At 41.6% G+C, this 18,418-nt stretch overlaps 1 protein-coding gene across 1 annotated transcript; it reads left to right on the top strand.

Annotated features, from left to right (window-relative positions):
• Positions 1 to 3,523: 3,523 nt before the first annotated feature.
• slc2a15a (solute carrier family 2 member 15a) lies at positions 3,524 to 13,872 on the top strand. The gene is made up of 12 exons (XM_028423438.1): positions 3,524 to 3,675; positions 5,408 to 5,506; positions 7,702 to 7,862; positions 8,008 to 8,132; positions 8,692 to 8,837; positions 9,019 to 9,151; positions 9,614 to 9,801; positions 10,370 to 10,480; positions 11,069 to 11,170; positions 11,542 to 11,617; positions 12,092 to 12,219; positions 12,499 to 13,872. The coding sequence occupies exons 1-12, from the start codon at positions 3,631 to 3,633 to the stop codon at positions 12,751 to 12,753; spliced, it is 1,569 nt and encodes a 522-aa protein (XP_028279239.1). The 5' UTR covers positions 3,524 to 3,630; the 3' UTR covers positions 12,754 to 13,872.
• Positions 13,873 to 18,418: the final 4,546 nt, after the last annotated feature.

Below are 18,418 nucleotides of genomic sequence, written 5' to 3'. Positions count from 1 at the left end.
TATATCTGATCCCAAGTTTAAACTGATTAAGGACAAGTTGGTATCTGTGAAGCTGATATGCTCCTGTTAGCTTAACAGGAGCCACATTGCTGTCAGTTTAGTTTAGCCTGTCTACTGCTAAGATTAACCAAGAGCTCAGCTCACAGATGTGGAATGTGTAGTGACCAGTAAGGCCAAGATTCCCACACACACTGTTGCATGTGATCCCAGGATATGAGAGCGATATTCAACAGTTGACTCCTACTGTTACTGTATATGTTCAGACTGAATAAGAGTGAAACTAAGGCTGTTTGCATGAGAAAGCAAAGATTGTGAAATGTGTTTCACAAATTACAAAAAGACACAGCAGGACTGTTAGAATCTTTTATGAAAATAGCAGAATGAACTACCTTTAATCATTTCTGTTGATAGTGACGCCTCTCCATGGTGACGCCCTGTAAGTCTATCCTGACATTAAGCAGGATAGGCTGGGCTGTAGTTCCTCTCTGGTCTGCCTTTCCGCTTCTTCTGCTCCTATGGCTATGTGAAATATAGGAGGCAGATGGAGTAGACTTTATTCATACAACAGCACTTTGCTAAAATATTTGTAAAAACTATTTTTGAGTGCTGCTGTTTCAGACCTGAGTATGCAGTTCAGTGTTTAGGGGCACCTGTTTCGTCTGTTTTCTATTACCATACTTTTTAAGTACTAACTCAGATTGTAAGAGTTTTTTCTTCCAAGTTTATAATAAATGTCCCTTTACGTCACTACCAGCCTTAATAGATAAGCTTCGTTGACAGTAGCACCATTCCCCATATTTGGAAACACTCCACTGTCATCCCTAGCCCCCAAAGAAGTAAACCAAAAACTCTGAATGACCTTCGACCCATCCTTAGTGATGAAGGCCATGGAGAAGATTAAACACTACATCATCAGAGCAACGGACTCCATGATTGACCAATTTCAGCTGGCATACTGTGCAGGTAGAGGCGCTGATGATGCAAAGACATTCATTATGGACAGCATCCACAAACACCCCTACTCTTCATCCTATACACCAATGACTGTAGATCCACACACCCAGCTGTCATCTGGTCAAGTATGCTGCTGTCAGGACCCTCACATCATCATGGTCCAGCTCTTCAGGAGTCCATCGAATGGTGCGACAGCTCACACTTAGAACTGAACGTCAGTAAGACCAAGGAGCTAGTGGTGACTTACTCCAAAAAACAGAGGGACCTGACTACTGCAGCCACCACCATCATCCACAGAGAGCCAGTGGAGCTGGTCGAGTAGGTCAGATATCTGTGCACCATCTTTGACAACTTCCTGAAATTCTCCTTCAACACCGAGGACACTCTCAGAAGGTGCCAGCACTGTCTCTACCTCCTGAGGAAACTCAGCTCCTTTGGAGTCAGTAAAGACATTCTATGGACTTTCTGCTTCAGCTTTATTGAGAGCATCATCACCTTCTCAATAACCTGCTGGCTCCACTCCATCAGCCTCCACAACAGGAACCGACTGCTGAGCACTGTTTCAGCCTGCTCTAAGATCACACTCACACTCGTCCTCCACTCAGCATTTCAGTGGCTCTGCTGCCCCGCCTGCAGAACCTAAAGAAGAAAGGCCGCCTTCATCCCTAAAGCCATCCTTCTCCTTAACCCCTCCCCACTCTCTCTCCTCCCTGACTCCTCTCCAGGCAACACACAACCATAGCACAGTCAACCTTCCCCCCACCCCTCAATTTACAGTGTTTATGGACTATTGGATAGTCATATCATAGTACATACTTCATATTTTATATTGTTTTGTATCTATTTTCTATTTTATTGTATTTTATATGTCAAGCTGCTCACTTGCCTTAAATTGCCGCTCGGGGACAAATAAAGTTAAATCTGACTTTGGATCCCTTGTTTACCCTGTAATGGTGCGATAATATGGTCAGTATACACTACCCACATACTAAAACAAGAAGCAAGCTACAGAATAATGCCCTGCTCCAAAAAAGGTCTGGCTTTGGAACCATACTCAAAATGAAAGTGGAAAATCACATTACAGGCTGATTCAGCTTGAGTGGAAGTTCCTCAGGCCAAGTCAGAATGAGGCTCAGTTGTGTGTGGCCTCCACGTGCCTGTATGGCCTCCCTACAATGCCTGGACATGCTCCTGATGAGGCAGCGGCTGGTCATCATTTTTGTCCAGACCTGTGTCATTAGTTTATTTGGTTTTTAAATGATTATGGTGAACAAATCAAAAGCAGAAGTTTATGGTGTATTTAGGCTGAAATGCTTGTTTTTGTACTTACTGCTATTTATATATATATATATATATATATATATATACACATGGCTATACACATGCTATGGTAAGAGTCTTTAATCACATTTGTCCAAGGGCCAGAAAGTTTCTGTGCAAGCACTATGACGGCCAGATGCTCTTGTAAAAAAAAAACCTTTTGTCACCTTTGTCATTTTTGATAGACTCATTACTTACAACAGCATGCCACAAGGGGGCGATATTAAGGCTTCATATTTGTCAGACTGTGGGGCTGCGGGGAAGGATGCTATTTTTATAGGAAATATAGGAAAGAAATTTAGCTGAGACAGTGGAAACTTAGTTTATCTCTTCCTCATATTGCCTGTGAATGACAAATACAGCAAAGTACTGTTAATTAGTGTCATTTCAACATGCTGTAGTGTCGAGTATACTGGTTTGAACATTTCTCACAGTGAACCTGTAAAGGGCTACATATGAATGAATGTATCTACATAATGGACAAAAACTAGTTCTTTAAAAACATAAATAAGTATAAAAACACTACAGTTGACATTTAATTAAAGATCAGTCATTGAACCCCCGGTCTTATGATCCTGTGCTCTGACAGCCTCACATGCCTGTGATTGTGTAGGTCTCATGCTGAGTAGTGAAATTTACAAATATCTAATTGTAATAATAATGCAGTGCAGTAGAGAGAGTTTTGATGCCAAAGGGCAGGATTTTCTGAACAAAACAGCCTTTCATGCAGCAGCAATGGAGGCAAAGTCATAGGATTAAGAAACGTGGTAATTCGAGGCGGGTGATTGTTACCCACTGATCACGTACAGTAAACACTGCCTGGCTTCTTTCAACTGGCACAGAAATTAGGGGCACGTGATGGCTGGGTTTGACTGAAAAGAGACTCTGGTCTCCTTTCAGATATTTCATTTTATTCTCCATTCATTTTATCTCTTCAGACCATTCATTTTATCTCATCTCTTCTCTTCTCTTCTCTTCTCTTCTCTTCTCTTCTCTTCTCTTCTCTTCTCTTCTCTTCTCTTCTCTTCTCTTCTCTTCTCTTCTTCCCTCCTTTCCTCTCCTTCTCTTTCCTGCCCTCGTTTTTCTGTCTTTTTCTTTGTAAATTCACTTAAAGCTAATTGCTTCCAGCAAGCTCTTCTCTCCGTCTGTCACGCTGCCCTCCGTCATGTGATGACACTGTGTGGGCCTGTTATTGGGGGATGTGGACTGCTGTTCAGCAGAGGAGAGGCCTGACACACTGCACATGAACAGCAGACCCACTCACTTCAACCTAGGATTTGGAGGCCTACAGCCATGAGATTGTCTGCAGTGTAGAGACCCTTTTGCTGTTTGGACGGGGTGATAGAATTTTTACAAATGGCTGAGGAGGTTTTAATTCCATCGTCGGGGAAAATCACATCGGTAAGTTGTCAGGTCAAATGTGGAACAGGTCTATCAGAGGACTGACTCCTGTTATTTAGTCTCAGCAGTTTTAGCATTTACTGCTGGTTCATAGGCCTGTTGCTCTCATCAGATATATATATTTTTAAATGTACACACTTTATAGTGATCAAAAACCCATCCTTGGTATATATATATATATATATATATATATATAATTGCTTTACATTTGGTATGAAGCCTAAATAGATCATACACTTGAACTTGAACTTGTTTGCCTGATTTGTTGCCTGACCTGATCTGTGTCTCAGATGTATCCCAGTGTTAGGTCTCATGTACACATTCATTTGAAGTCATGGTAATATCAATGTGTTCGCTGAGCCATGAGTGCTTAGTGTGTGTAGTGCAGGATGTAATGTGTAAACCCCACAGTAAAACCTCTCAGCAGGTTTCTTCTACTGTCAGTGGAAGCTGTACACACATAAACTCACTGCTGTAACAAAGTCTTTGGTTGAATGATATATACCCAAAGCTCTCTCTTCCTTTCACAGCCAGTTCCATTATAGCAGCTTGTTTAGATCATTGATTGGGGCAGGGTTTATGTAATGACTTGCTGCTTGCCTTATTCAAATGTATTTGTTGAATTGAATTTTTTCCCTCAGTGGTGTACCCACTCTACTACACAGTTTGATGTTTTTGTGAACACTAGTCTGGTTTATGCTCCATTTCACATGCTTCATGTCTCTGATTGTATGTCTATTCAAAGGAGGCAGTCCATTGGTACTGCATCCTGTAGAAGGATGGCTGACTGGGCTGGGAATTACTGTCTTTGAATAGAAATTCTCACCACTTCAAAATTAAAAAAGTGCACTCTGCTGTCACTGTTATCTATGCTAGCCGTAGAAATGGGAGGGGTTAGTACCGCTCTCTCACAGTATCTGGCTGGGTCCGTTCTGTTTGACATGTCACCGTGTTACTCCAACATACCAAAGATGTGAATGTTAGGTTACTCTAAAATAGGTGTGGGTGTGTTCTCTGTGATAGACTGGCCACCAGTCCAGGGTGCGCCATGCCTCTCACCCACTGACAGCTGGGATAGGCTCCAGACCTCCTGTTACCATGTAGAGGAAAAAGGGGTTCAGAAAATGGATGGATGGATATACATTTTAACATACTACTGACCTTAATGAGCCTTGACTCTTTTCCACACAAGGATGCCACATAAACACAACAGTACCTACAGTCAGTCTGGCACGAGACATTGCCCCTTGCATAAAAGTGGTGACATGCTTGGTTTGTTATTTTCATAAAGTGAATTCTGCTGGATTCTGTTTCTGACTGCCAGCGTCCTCAGAACTGGCAGTCAGCCATGCGTTTTGGTTTGGATGCAGTGAAGAAGGTGAACAATGTTAACAAGGCTTCATTTCAAACTAAGGACCACTGATATTCACCAGATGTCTGTATGCACTGTCTATGGACTACACATAAAAATAGCCTTTTGGTAAGACACATGGCATATTTACAGAAATGTTAATTAATATGCAGTCCCAGAAATAAATAAATAATAAATAATAGTAGTAACATAAGAGTATAGCCAGAGATAAGTCACTATATATGACAACTGGAACATTACATTGGGATTAAAAAAGATAGCAATTATAACAAGGAGTCATTTCCACACCTGGATGAAACATATAATAATTGCATATTATATATTATGATATATATATATTTTCTCCTCCTCATTCTGTAGCACCTGACCAGGTCTTTGTTGGCTGTGGCATTCCTGACTTCCTTTGGAAGCTCCATGCTTTATGGCTACAATCTTGCTGTGGTCAACTCCCCTGCTGGGGTAAGTCATGCGCACACACATAACGTCCCGGGTTCCCTCCACGTTAAGTAATTTAACTTTACTACATGTGTTCAGGAATTTAAACTTCTGCACTACAATATAAAGTGAAGCAGACCTGGCAGCACTTCATTTTGCTATTGTCTAGTGGATCTTGTTACATGAAGATATTAATTTAATTCACAGCAAGCAAATGAAACCATTGATTGGTAGAACAAAGGTAGATTCAGATCACTTTGAATGTATGTATGCAAGATTCAGTTAATGTTGAGATCCTACCCTGGCTTTAATGGTCCGCTCAGGGCTCTAGGCCAGGAGAGTGGTGAACACAAAATATGCTGGGCTGGCTTTTCAATCTTTTGGATGTGCCCCGTTTACCCAGAAATACAGTGTCCATAAACAGCTTATGTAAAGTTTCCCTTGCTTATTATGGCCCTAGAAAAGTATTCTTTATACACACTTAGAATAATAACTCTATTGTCAAATGATTTGTTCTGTTACAGCTTACAGCAGCGTCTTTGCATAGTTCAGTTTTAACAGCACACACACAAACACATAAAGCCATAAAGGCCATTGAACACAAAGCTAAATGTTAGTTTACAATAAACTGACTCTTTCCGTAGGTAACGTGTAGATAACTATCACATGTGTTCAGTTCTAGGAAGTCAGGAGGCTGAGGCACAAAAGGCTTAGTCAAAGCTAAATCCAAACAGGCGAGGGTCATACACGAAGTTAACTGGCAGAAGTACAGAAGGGGCTAAGAGTAAAGGCTAGGTCAAGAAACAAGCCCCGGTCTTACACTACAGAACACACAAAGCCAAAACACAAACTAGTAAATGCACAAGGGCAAAAACACAAACACACACCAGAAATGGCTGCTAGGTTATCTTTAAGTCGAATTTTTTTTAATCTTTTGGCTGGGTATGCGACTCATTCTCAGGTGACTTATTTATGACAAGATATACAATTAGTGAGCCGTGTGTCCTGAATAAATGAAAGAATATATTAAACGGATTAAAAATATGTTAAAATAAATAAAAAATTAGATAAAATAAAGTAGAATAAAATAAATAAAACAAAATCAGGTCAAATCAACATCTCAGGTGGTGCCAAACGCCAGTGTGAACAAGGAGGCCTGTCTAATGTGCAGAGGCAGGTCGTTCCAAAGTTCAGGCGCTGCCACCGCAAAGGCCCGGTCCCCTCTGAGCTTCCGATTAGTTTTAGGTACACTCAGTAGCAGTTTGTTTTTGAGAGGTACAACGGGGCAACGCCATTCACACATTTAAAAACAAAAAAAGCAGTTTGAAATGGATCCTAGAATGCACCGGCAGCCAGTGAAGGGAAGATAAAACTGGGGTGATGTGCTCGTATTTATGTGTGCATGTTAAAAGACGTGCAGCTGCAGTTTGCAAAAGCTGCAGTCGAGAGATAGATGACTGACTCACCCCAAAATAAAGTGCATTACAGTCATCCAGCCGGGTGGTTACAAAGGCATGGATGACTGTTTCAAAGTGCTGTTTAGTTCAAAAGTGCTTTATCTTAGCTAGCTGCCGTAGGTGAAAGAAGCTTGATCTGACAATGGGTCGAATTTAGCTTTCGAGCTTTAAGTCAGGATCCATTTTGAAACCCAGGTTCACAATCTCTGGTTTGCAGCACAGTTTCAGGTCATCCAGCTCTGCAGGGGCCGCACCAAAAATATCACCTCCGTCTTGGAGTCATTAAGATGTAGCATGTTCAGTGCCATCCAAGATTCTGTCCTTCAGACACATGTGAAGCGGTTTCAGAGACAGTCCATCCTTCTTTTTAAGGGGAAGATAGATTTGTCGTTCTGAGCCCAGGGGGAGCAAATACAAAGAAAATCAACAAAAAGGAAGACAATCCAAGAAAATACAAATAATGCTGAATACAAACAATAACCAGGCTACGAGAATAACCAACAAAACCGATTAAATGGAATTTTCAAAACTTGTTACTACTTGGTATTTAAACTTCTGCCTTTTGGCCTTTTTTGTATTCTTCTTTTTAGTGAACTTAACGTTGGTTTAAATACACCTGCGGGGATACATACAGTAGGCTACACTGTGTCTGCCTCATCAGATGACAATTGTACATGAACACATACATTCTCAAACAATGCTTCAGAACAATATATATGTATATACTGTATATATAACTCACTATCTCATTATCATCTCTAGTACATAAAGGACTTCTACAACAAGACAGTTGTAAGTCGGAATGGAACAGGGCTCAGTGAGGAGACCCTGACCCTGATGTACTCTCTGACTGTCTCGGTCTTTGCAATCGGAGGTCTACTGGGGTCCCTTATCGTGGGCATACTAGTCACCCGTTTTGGCAGGTACGTGACTAATTGTTAATGTTTTTCTGACAACAGGCTCTTGATTACAGATCTATCTATCTATCTATCTATCTATCTATCTATCTATCTATCTATCTATCTATCTATCTATCTATCTATCTATCTATCTATCTATCTATCTAAGGAAGGGCACTGTGGTAAACACAACAGTGCTGGTGTTCATTGCTGGCTCTCTGATGGGCTTCAGCAGGATTTGTGGTTCACCTGAGATGGTCATCGTTGGTCGCTTCATCACAGGAATTCACTCAGGTATATACACAGAGACATTCTAAATTGCCCGTAGATGTGAGTGTGAGTGTTTGTCTGTTTAAGCCTAGCAATTGACTGGCAACCTGTCCGAGGGGTACCTCTTGCCCATATATAGCTGGTATAGGCTCCAGACCCCCATGACCCTGTACTGCAGGATAAAGCAGGTTCAGAAAAGGCACACACACATGTACACAGCTTTGCCTTTATGGGACATGTACAGGTACATGTACATGTGCCCAGCAGTCAACAGTCCAAGATGGAACCCATGACCTTTCTTTGGAGCCATAGCTCTCATACTCCATAAGGTACTGAAGACTCCTTCACCTGCATCTCACCACCTCCTAACTGTATAGGCCAGACCAGAATTGTATATGCTATTTCATCTTGTGCAATGTGAAATAGACTAAAATGCTTCTGCAAAGTTGATTACCTTAGAAATGTCCAGGTATTAACTGCCTGAGTGCAAAGGCGGATTCAGTCAACAGCCAGACGGTCCGCACTACTCAATACCAAGGAGCCAGGGTGTGATGGTTACAAAGACATTTTTCTTTTCCTGCAGGAATCTCCCTAAGTGTCGTACCTATGTACCTGGGTGAAATAGCACCTAAAAATCTCAGAGGCTTTCTGGGTCTTGTGCCAAGTATCTTTATTGGTACTGGGGTCTTCGTTGCCCAAGTCCTCGGTCTGCACGAGCTTCTAGGAAAGGTACAGTAATTCTGCTCTCTGACATCAAGTATGGAGGCCGCTGTGACTGTACTGTGGTGCTTAATAAATCTGTGGAATCATTAACATGCTTACACTACTATTGTCATTGCTTCATCATTGCTTCCTTTATAGTGATCTTCTCAGCATTTTTGTGAGCGTAACTGTGTTGTGACTGTAACAGGAGGAGCACTGGCCCCTCTTTCTTTCAGTGGTGGTAGTCCCCACTTTCATCCAGTTGATGTTTTTGCCATGGTTCCCAGAGAGCCCAAGGTACCTGCTGATTGAGAAACACAATGTCCACGCCACCATCACAGGTCAGTTTTCACTACTTGCTGCTAACTATAAGCCTTACATGAAGGAAAAAACACTACGGGTTCTAACCTCTGCATGTGGGGCCATGGTCCTCTCCCAGAAAACAATGACATGCTCCCTCTATAGGAGGGGGGAGAACCTGTTCCAGGTGGAGTCTAAATATCTTAGTTTTGTTCACGGGTAATGGGGAAAGGGAGCAAATGAACCACACTGACCTTAGAAAAGGTAGTTGGGGCAGACATTGTATTGGGCCATGATAGTGCAGAGAGACTGTGACCATAGGTAAGGGTTGGGGACAGGCTGTATGGTAAACAGAAGGGTTCACGTTGGCTTTTTGTTTACAAGTCAGTCTATATGACTCTCTCTGCCCTCACGTATGGTCATGAAACTTGGGTAATGACTGAAAGAACACAAATACAGGCAACAGAAGTGGCTTTCCTCACATGTTCTTTCCTGTTTGTCAGCACTGAAATGGTACAGAGCCAAGTGTAACATCCAAGCTGAGATTGAAGAGATGCAGGAGGAGCAGCGCTCCTTGTCATCAGTGGACACATTTTCAGTATGGAAACTATTGTTGGATGAAACAGTACGCTGGCAGGTGCTGAGTGTGGTGGTCATCAACATCGGCATGCAGCTGTCTGGTATTGATGCTGTAAGGACACTCTGGACACTAAAATGTATACATATAGTGATACAGGGAAGAGAGCCAATATCAGAGAATTTATTTGGACACATTTTCCAAAGGATTGAATGTGATTGGGCGTGGTTGATACAATCTGTAAACATCCACCTAAGACATGTGGTTATCTTTAAGAAAAAACCCAAATGAGGACCCAAATGCAGACAATAGAACTCAAAGCCAAGAATTTCCAGACTAAAGGTGAACTTTAATAAATACATAAATTATCACAATGGAGGACACACAAGGAAGACAAGACTTTCAAAATAAGACAGGACATGGAACCAAAACCAAGAATATAATTAAAACATAAATCCACACAACATAAAATGAGGAAATCAATCACATGAGGCCATAGCCGGTTACAGTTTTAATGTTCTTAAAGTTTAACTATAATATGAAAAATGCTGCTTTGACTAGTCTTGTTATTTTAGATTTTACCTTAGGTATTGACAATTCAGGAAGCCAGATCACATAGTAGCTGAAATGGCAACTGGACGTGCTTTAAGTACTGATATTATGCTCTTATGTTTCTCCGTAGATCTGGTTCTATACCAACGATATCTTTGAGAATGCTGGTATACCGGCTCCTGAGATCCAGTATACCACTGCAGGAACAGGAATTATAGAGATCATCGCTGGACTGATTGGGGTAAAGCAATGATTTTTACAGTTCACAGAACCTATATCTTTTATTCAATATTCTTTCTTGGTATTCTATTATGACTGATTGATTTGATTGATTTATAGATCTGATGACTAATATAAAAGGCAGAAGGAACCAGGTAGCCTCGCTCTGCTTAAGTGTAACATGTAAATGACCAAACCATATGGGTTTATTGGATAAACATACATGCATACATAGCATGTAGCCACAGCTTGAGGTGTTAGTTTGTGTAATATGCACACACAAAGGCATTACTTGTCCTATTTCCATTCTTGTACTCAGTGTTTCTCTAACTTCTGCCTGCTCCTGCACGAGCTAAACCTATCACTGAAAAGAAATAACCTATTTTCATAATTCTGCCTCACAGAGGTGAACATAGGCCTACCGGGGCTTCACCTCTGGAGTGCCTATTGTTTGGTAAGGCAAATTAGAAGAATTGCTTGGGTACTGGTGTGGAAAAATGTGCAGGTGATGTTTATGTGGATGAGCTCATGTGTCCATGGCTGCAGCTTTAGCAGATTAACAGATTGGTTTTTCATGTGTCCCACGTGAGTTCTGTGTCTCTTCCTGCAGTGTTTTACTATAGAGAAGCTGGGTCGAAGGCCTCTCATGATTGGGGGTTTTGCTGTGATGGGCTTCTGCAGTGCTGGAATTACATTAGCCCTCATTTTACAGGTGTGTGTGTGAGAGAGAGAAATATCCCTCCTCAGCTGAGTGATAGTGATATTATGAAAAACAAAAAATAGGAATTTAAGTTATTTTTTATTTCAGTTCAGTTCAGTTTTATTTATATAGCACAATTAGAATGATCTGAAGGTGCTTCACAAAGACCCAGAGTCTGTTAGTCAGCTCTGTTCTATCTGTGGCTGTAGCCACCTCAACAAGTGACTGTATCTGTACCTATAGGTCCAACACACTATAGTTTAGACTAGTTCTACTTTTTGCTAAACACAAATTCACACTAATATCATCCCTTATCCTCTGAGCACATAGAGACAATTTGGATTGTAAAATTGGTTTGAAAATGCTGTTTTCTCTCCCTGTAGGCTCATTTACCATTCATGCGCTACATCAGTGTTTGCTGTGTGGTTGGCATCATTGCTGGCTTCTGTATTGGTCCAGGTATGCTGCTCCAGATTACATTATTATTAGTATTCTTATCTTGAGTGGCTGAGACATGCACTCCCCTAAACAGCTTGTCGTGCAGTGGTCATGCATTCATTAAGGTGTGGTCACATTTAGAATCATGGAAATGACAGAGGCAAAAGCATAGAGGCCAGGAATAGAGCCAGGACAAGGATCAGGCATTAACAATGTTATGTAACCAGAACACGCATCTCTGACAATGATTCATTCTGCAATGACAACGAAATATTGTGACTGGCTGTCACATACATTTAAATCATTTCCTCATCATCAAATCTGAAATAAACAGATGGCAAAAACATGCAAATCAAAACTGACTATTTTTCTGTTTATGTATTTACTGACTGTGGACGGCACCATTCAGTATATGATGTTTGATAAGATTCACCAAATTCAAAACATGGACAATGGACTGACTGTGATGAGTGTCATGTTTTGTCTCCGTCCTAGCGGGAGTCCCCTTCCTGATTACAGCAGAGCTGTTTAAACAGTCGCACCGTCCAGCAGCCTACATCATCGGGGGCTCGCTCAACTGGCTTTCCAACTTCACTGTGGGCTTTGTCTTCCCCTTCCTACAGGTAAAAACCACACGATGAGTGGCTGCACACCTCTTTCCTTAATGCCAACAGCTAAAGGCTGCCAAAGGTTTGACAAACTGTGATGTACACTTTGCACAATTAGCTCCAGAAACTGCTTTCAATGTTTGTTTCCCCTCAAATGAACCCTCCTGACTGATCACAGACAGATGGTGTCACAAACAGCAGATATCTGCCTAGTGATCCTTCTCAACTTCAAAGTCTAACAGTTCTGCCCTGTTCTTTCTGTCCTGCCAATGGCCACCCATCTGCCACATTCAGAAGTCAGCAGGTGCATACTGCTACTTGGTGTTTGCCGCCATATGTGTGTCCGTGGCCGTCTATGTCTACGTTGTGATCCCAGAGACCAAAAACAAGACCTTCATGGAGATCAGCCGGCTGTTCTCTAAGAAAGAGGCCATCCTGGAGACTCAGGGTTTGATCCACACTGACCAACTGAAGCTGAAGAAGATGAATGGGTATGGCGGTGTGGAACATGCTTCACTGGAGTTTGATAGCTCCTCTTCTGTACCATAACAGCGCTCAGGTGCTCAGTGAGACTGCAGGACTGTTCGTGACTTTAACCAAACAACACCTCACCCTCACTCAGTGGGCTTAGTCGAGGGAAGCTTGACTTTGACATGGATCACACTCAGGTTGAAAACATCTCCCTCCCTTCACTCAGGAGTCCAGGGTTGCAGTCCCCCCTGACGCCACCAGCTGTTTTATTTCCACTTATCTGTTGTTTCTGCCTCAAAGTCTCATTTTAACTCACAGTTGTAGTTAGGCATGTAACACTTCTGGTTAGGATTAGTCATTAAAAACAGGCTAAGCATTTAGTTTTACAAGGTATCTACAAGGTGTCTACCATCGCAATGAGTGCCCACCTCCATTAAACACAGAGATGTGGCCGGTGTAATACACACCTACGCTCCTCTTTGAAGGACTGAAACATGGACCTCATTATGTTTTCCTGTATGCTTCTTGAGCAGGGGAAACAGCACCAAATATTTGGTCTCTGTTAGTAAGAAATCATGTGGAGACAACGTCACTTCTATATTAACCACTCACAAACTACATCACTGGAAACTAGATAACTGAAAAAAGGATCTTAAATGAGCACCTTTCCTTGACCTCTAAAGATTTTCACCTGCTTAAGCTACTTTTCTGCTGCTGTGTACTCTTTTTCCTGTATAGCACACAGTTTGAAAGGCAGTTGTTAAGCATCTGCATGTCCTGAGTTAATCCTTACTGCACACTCTGAGCTTCACACATAACAAGGCTTTTATAAAGTGTTTCAATAAAACATGTTTTAGTAGGTTTTTGTAATGTAATAGCCATACATGTGTCCATCCCCTGAATGCTTGCTGCTTACTGTATGGTGTATGTAAATGTCCAACATGTCAGCAACACAAAAACTAAAAACGTTGTGCGCAGAGATCAAATGACTGTTTCTGAATGCAGACACAGTGTGTTAGGTGCATCGTGTGCTGTTTCTAAGAAGAATTCAACTTTTGAAATTGTATTTTTTAAACCTAAATGTATATTTTGCAGTAAAATGTATCTATGATGTAAAATCCCAATATTTAAGCATGTTTCTTCACATGACATGTTTGATGTAAAGAGCTACCTGTTAATGTTTATTCATTCAATAAAATGGCCCCAACTGCTCTCACCATGGCTCTCTGTCACTTTATCACAGTGCACTGAGCTGTATGATAAAGCCCAACCTATGTGAATACATGGAATTATGTGCATATAGTTTCATGAATTGTTAAAAGCTACATGACCAAAATCATCATGTGTCATTTTAAGTAGTGAAATATGCGGTGACACAATACTATGTGTGTTCTTGCAGATACAGACAGTACTGCACTTTCCACTGCGTTCAATACATGATAAATATTACCATGCACAACTAGTTACTAGCTAAGTACTGCAAAAAAGATCACTGTGTTCGTACTGATAAAACCCGAACCACACATTGAGTTAAGGAACAGTTTGGAGAGTTGATAAGTGAAACTGTGACTAGTGAAATAAAATAAACATGAATAGACTTTTCTGCATAACGTGGGCATTCTCTGCTATGGACAACTTATGGACACACCACCAGCAAGCTGTGGGCACAATGCAGGTCGCCTCATGTACTAAGCACAGGAGCATCAAGAGCTGTGGCAGGTCTCCCTGCTCACACTGACATCTGCAGTATTATTATATTATTATTATTATTATTATTATTATTATAATATTATTATTATAATTATTTTCTGCTCATCCAAAACTATCAGTCCACATTGTAATTCCAATTTTCCAGGACCACTGTGTCTTTTGCTCTTTGCTGTTTCGTGTTTCCTGCACAGCTGGAATAATAATAACTTTGGACAGAATTGCAATACCTGCTACTAAGGGCCTGCTAGCCTGGTTATGTGCAGTTGTGCTGACCTCACAACTAAAACACGCGCGCGCACAAAAACTCAAGAAATATTTTTTCTTGAAACAGAAAATCAACACAACGGTTTGCACAAAATACTGTGCCACACCAACCCATCTAGTGGTAACAGTGGGTACAGTTTCGGCCTGGCTGCATGTTAAATTTCTCAGCTGGAGATGCACATGGACACAGCTTTCTCCACAAAACAACACAACAAAAGGAGGAAGTACCCGTGGCAGCTTTAGCCCTCTGAACCTTTCCTCTGGTTGATGGTAGCTGGTGATGATAGGTGTGTAAATGCTCTGGCAGATAGCTGATGAATTTGGCAAGTGTTTGCAACAGGGTTTAAGTGAATTGTGAGTGAGGGTGTTACGACTGGGCCGGCCTGGTATTTATGCTTTAGCACCTGGCTGCCACGCAGACAGCTTTGTGGACATGCACACTTCCCCTCTCACATAAATACACCAATGCACAGAGTGGGAATCTCTCTGATAGGACACTGGTCATCACACAGCCACACTGCTGTCAGACCACATGACGTATTCCAGTCTCATTATTAGTAGTTAATTCCTTAATCTGCTGTTTCTCATGTTTTCTATTTTCTAACAAAAGCCTTTTCTCATTGCTAACCTGGACACCTGCCATGTTGGTGTGATAAGTGCAGTGGAAATGGATTTTGTTAACGTTCATATGAAAGACGTGTCTTTAGAATGAACCTTTTGAGATTTTTTAATAAACTAAGTTAAATTCACCACTATGGGGTGTTTTAAATGCTAATCAGCACTGCCTGTCCTGGGGCTACAGACAGGGCTTCAGATGCTAGTATGTTAATTTGGCCACCCAATAAGCATTCGGCCTGTTTTTTGGGGATGGTTTCTGCTGACTGCTCCACTCCACTCACATGTTTATTCTCCCACATCATTAAAGACAGTCACATGTTAATTGCAGCCGTTCATTCCTCAATGTGTATGTGTTAGGGCATTTTTCTACCTGCCGACTTTGATGTGAATGAGCAAAGTGTTGTTTAAGTGAAGATATAAGGCTATTGTCAGGGTCAAAGGTTAATGATGAACCATTTATGAGTATCCTAACCAAAACTAAAGAATTTTTTGTCCATTTGTAACAACAGGAACAGAGAAGGACAAATATCTGAGCTGAACTGAAGCTTGGTTTGTCAGTAACCACGCTTCACCGCAGAAGACAAAGGATACCGTGACACATGTCTGTTTCCATGCTGTACTGTGTTTTTTTATTATTCCTTCCTTTATGTTTACCATGACCACACACACACACACACACACACACACACTGTAGTTTGTTTAGTTTTCCCTCTAACACACTGTCCCACTGTACCTCAAGTCCAAAACACAATATTCTCTCTCTCTGAAAAAGTTTTGAAACAATAAATCAATAAATCATGTGATTAATAATTGATGGATCACTAACAGCAAAGTTAACAGAAGGCTGACAGATCTGAACTTGTGACATTGTCTAATGACAACGTTATGTCATGTTTGTGCTTACACTATTTGGAGTAGACACATACACGTTCAGGCATTGCACTTACCAGAAACTGCCACTAGAGGACACCAGTGATCCATTGGAAAGTGTCTGCTTCCACAGTGTGCAGGACTGAAAGCAGCAGATGGAAAGAGGACATGTGTGGTGGTTTTTGAACTCTACGTTCACACGGGCCCTAGGACTGGGCCAGACCCCCATACAGCTTCCCCGTGTTTGATCACAACATTATTGCTTTGCAGCCTCACAAAACATCACCCTTTCCCTCCTCCATTCATCGTCCTTTCACTGGCAAACATGACACAGACGTGTTATTACTCTGTTCATTTACGACTCTCAAAACCCAGAAAACAACAAATCACCAATACACAGCTCAATACGCAAGGTGGCCTTCAGTGTCTGTGACTTGAAGTGCCCAGGCCCTTCTATTGTGCAGAGGGAGTTTACCTTGAAACTTATTTGAAGTCATTGTGCCCTTCAGCAGTTCATTGTGTGCTAGGCTCTCATCTCAACAAGTAGCAACAGTTCGCAACTACCTGTAACGGCGGATCCCCCAACAGCAAAGGGGAGATCTGAGTGTCTGCCTCTATGAATAACAATACAACTATTTCCTAGTTGTGGACCCTGTTTGGTCCTTGGGATCCCACAGTGGCTCTATTGGGCCTTCTGAGGGCTCTTTTACAGCCACTAATACGCAGAACACAACAATAGTAGCTTCTCCAGAAGCTGCCACACTACGATTGGCTGAGCATGGTGTAAGTATAAATTGAACTCTCTGGGTTCTGCGGAGCTTAATGGCAGTTTAATTGGGTGTTAATAGTGGTCAGGCCACTAGAAGGGCATGCTTGAACTAACAGTCCGGAATGAACAGTTACAAATGCACTTTGTGTATTAGATAATTAAAGTTTGTGTTGTTAGGAGTTGAAAGGGGTCACTCTCCTAACACATTCAAATGAATCCCTTACAGGACAACCTGTCATGTTTATCTCTCAGTAGTTATGTGTCAACACAAGTTAACAGCTCAAGCTCAAAAAAGCCTTGTTCAGAGTCTTCAGTTATTGAAAAAATCCAGAGATATGTTCATCCTGTCATCACCAGGAAACAAGTCAAAATGGAACATTTGCATGTATTTCTAGAGCTGTATCTATATGTGGGGGGGGGGTAACCTTAACCAGTTCTTTTTTAATGTTACATTAACATAAGTCAAATATAAACTCTACTCATTTGGATATTAATTGATGCTTCTCACTTCAGTACGGCAGCACAGCCAAGCCTATAACAGTTTGACAGTGCTTGGCCCAGAGCGCTGTGGTCAGAGGCGTGTCCACCCTAGCTGGGTGCAGGTCGGTCCACTTGGAGGCCAGCACTAGCTGACCATCTGTAACCTGTGATTTCAGCAGCGGCCACATTCTGGACCTGGCCAGGAAGATACAGCTCTGATCTGTGACCTGGGTCAACTCTGAGCCCAAATGTCTGTCATACACGTCTTACACAGCCTGTGAGCTGCACTGTGGATGAGCTCCGATCCAAGTGTGTCCAATTTAAGAACTGTGTACCATGAAGTGCGGACAGCAAACATCTCTAAGCCCTCAGGATGCAGAACAAGTGGCGGATTTATTAATGTTTAGGATGTAATATTTGATCCAAACCACAACACAGGAGAAGCATGTTTAACATTTTAGTGTTTGAACCACATGGTAACAGACATTTCTAATGGAAATATTACATGTAAAGGAAGGTGCAGCAGGAACACAGAAGGATGTCCTTAACCATTCTTTTTTCCTGATCCAGCTCCATGTGTCCAAACAGTGTTTTTTTACCCATGCAGACATCTCAGAGCAATTTGTCCAAATCACAGCACAGGCCTCATGTAATGAGCAGGCCACCACAGTTATGATGATTACAGCATCAGCAGTGGCTAGCAGGCCACTGTAATAACTGGTGGGAGCTAGGAAAAGAATCAGAGCAACAATGAATGAAGAGATAAGAGGTTTCCACCTCTATATACTGAAGGAAATGTCTGCTTGTTTTATTCTTATTATTATAATAAGATTGTTACCGAGGTTGTGTGTCTGCTGCAATCTATAGAATACATGTTATTGCAATAACACTAATTTAAGATGAATGCATAGTTAATTCATTGTCATCAGTTTTTGAAGGAGTTTCATCAGAAAAGCGCCGTGATCGTAGTAATCCCATCAAACTCAGATCGGATTCAGGGTTTATCACAGCACCTGAGGCACAAACTGGGAG

The sequence above is a fragment of the Parambassis ranga genome, chromosome 15 (genome assembly GCF_900634625.1).
Source record: "Parambassis ranga chromosome 15, fParRan2.1, whole genome shotgun sequence".
Classification (NCBI taxonomy): Eukaryota; Metazoa; Chordata; class Actinopteri; family Ambassidae; genus Parambassis; species Parambassis ranga.
This window is presented reverse-complemented; position numbering and strand designations above follow the sequence as displayed.

Excerpts from the sequence above, each read along its gene's own strand:
- slc2a15a (XM_028423438.1), top strand. The coding sequence starts at position 3,631 with ATGGCTGAGGAGGTTTTAATTCCATCGTCGGGGAAAATCACATCG. Across the intron at positions 11,618-12,091 it reads TGGCTTCTGTATTGGTCCAG|CGGGAGTCCCCTTCCTGATT; the intron begins GTATGCTGCTCC and ends TCTCCGTCCTAG. Across the intron at positions 12,220-12,498 it reads TTGTCTTCCCCTTCCTACAG|AAGTCAGCAGGTGCATACTG; the intron begins GTAAAAACCACA and ends TGCCACATTCAG.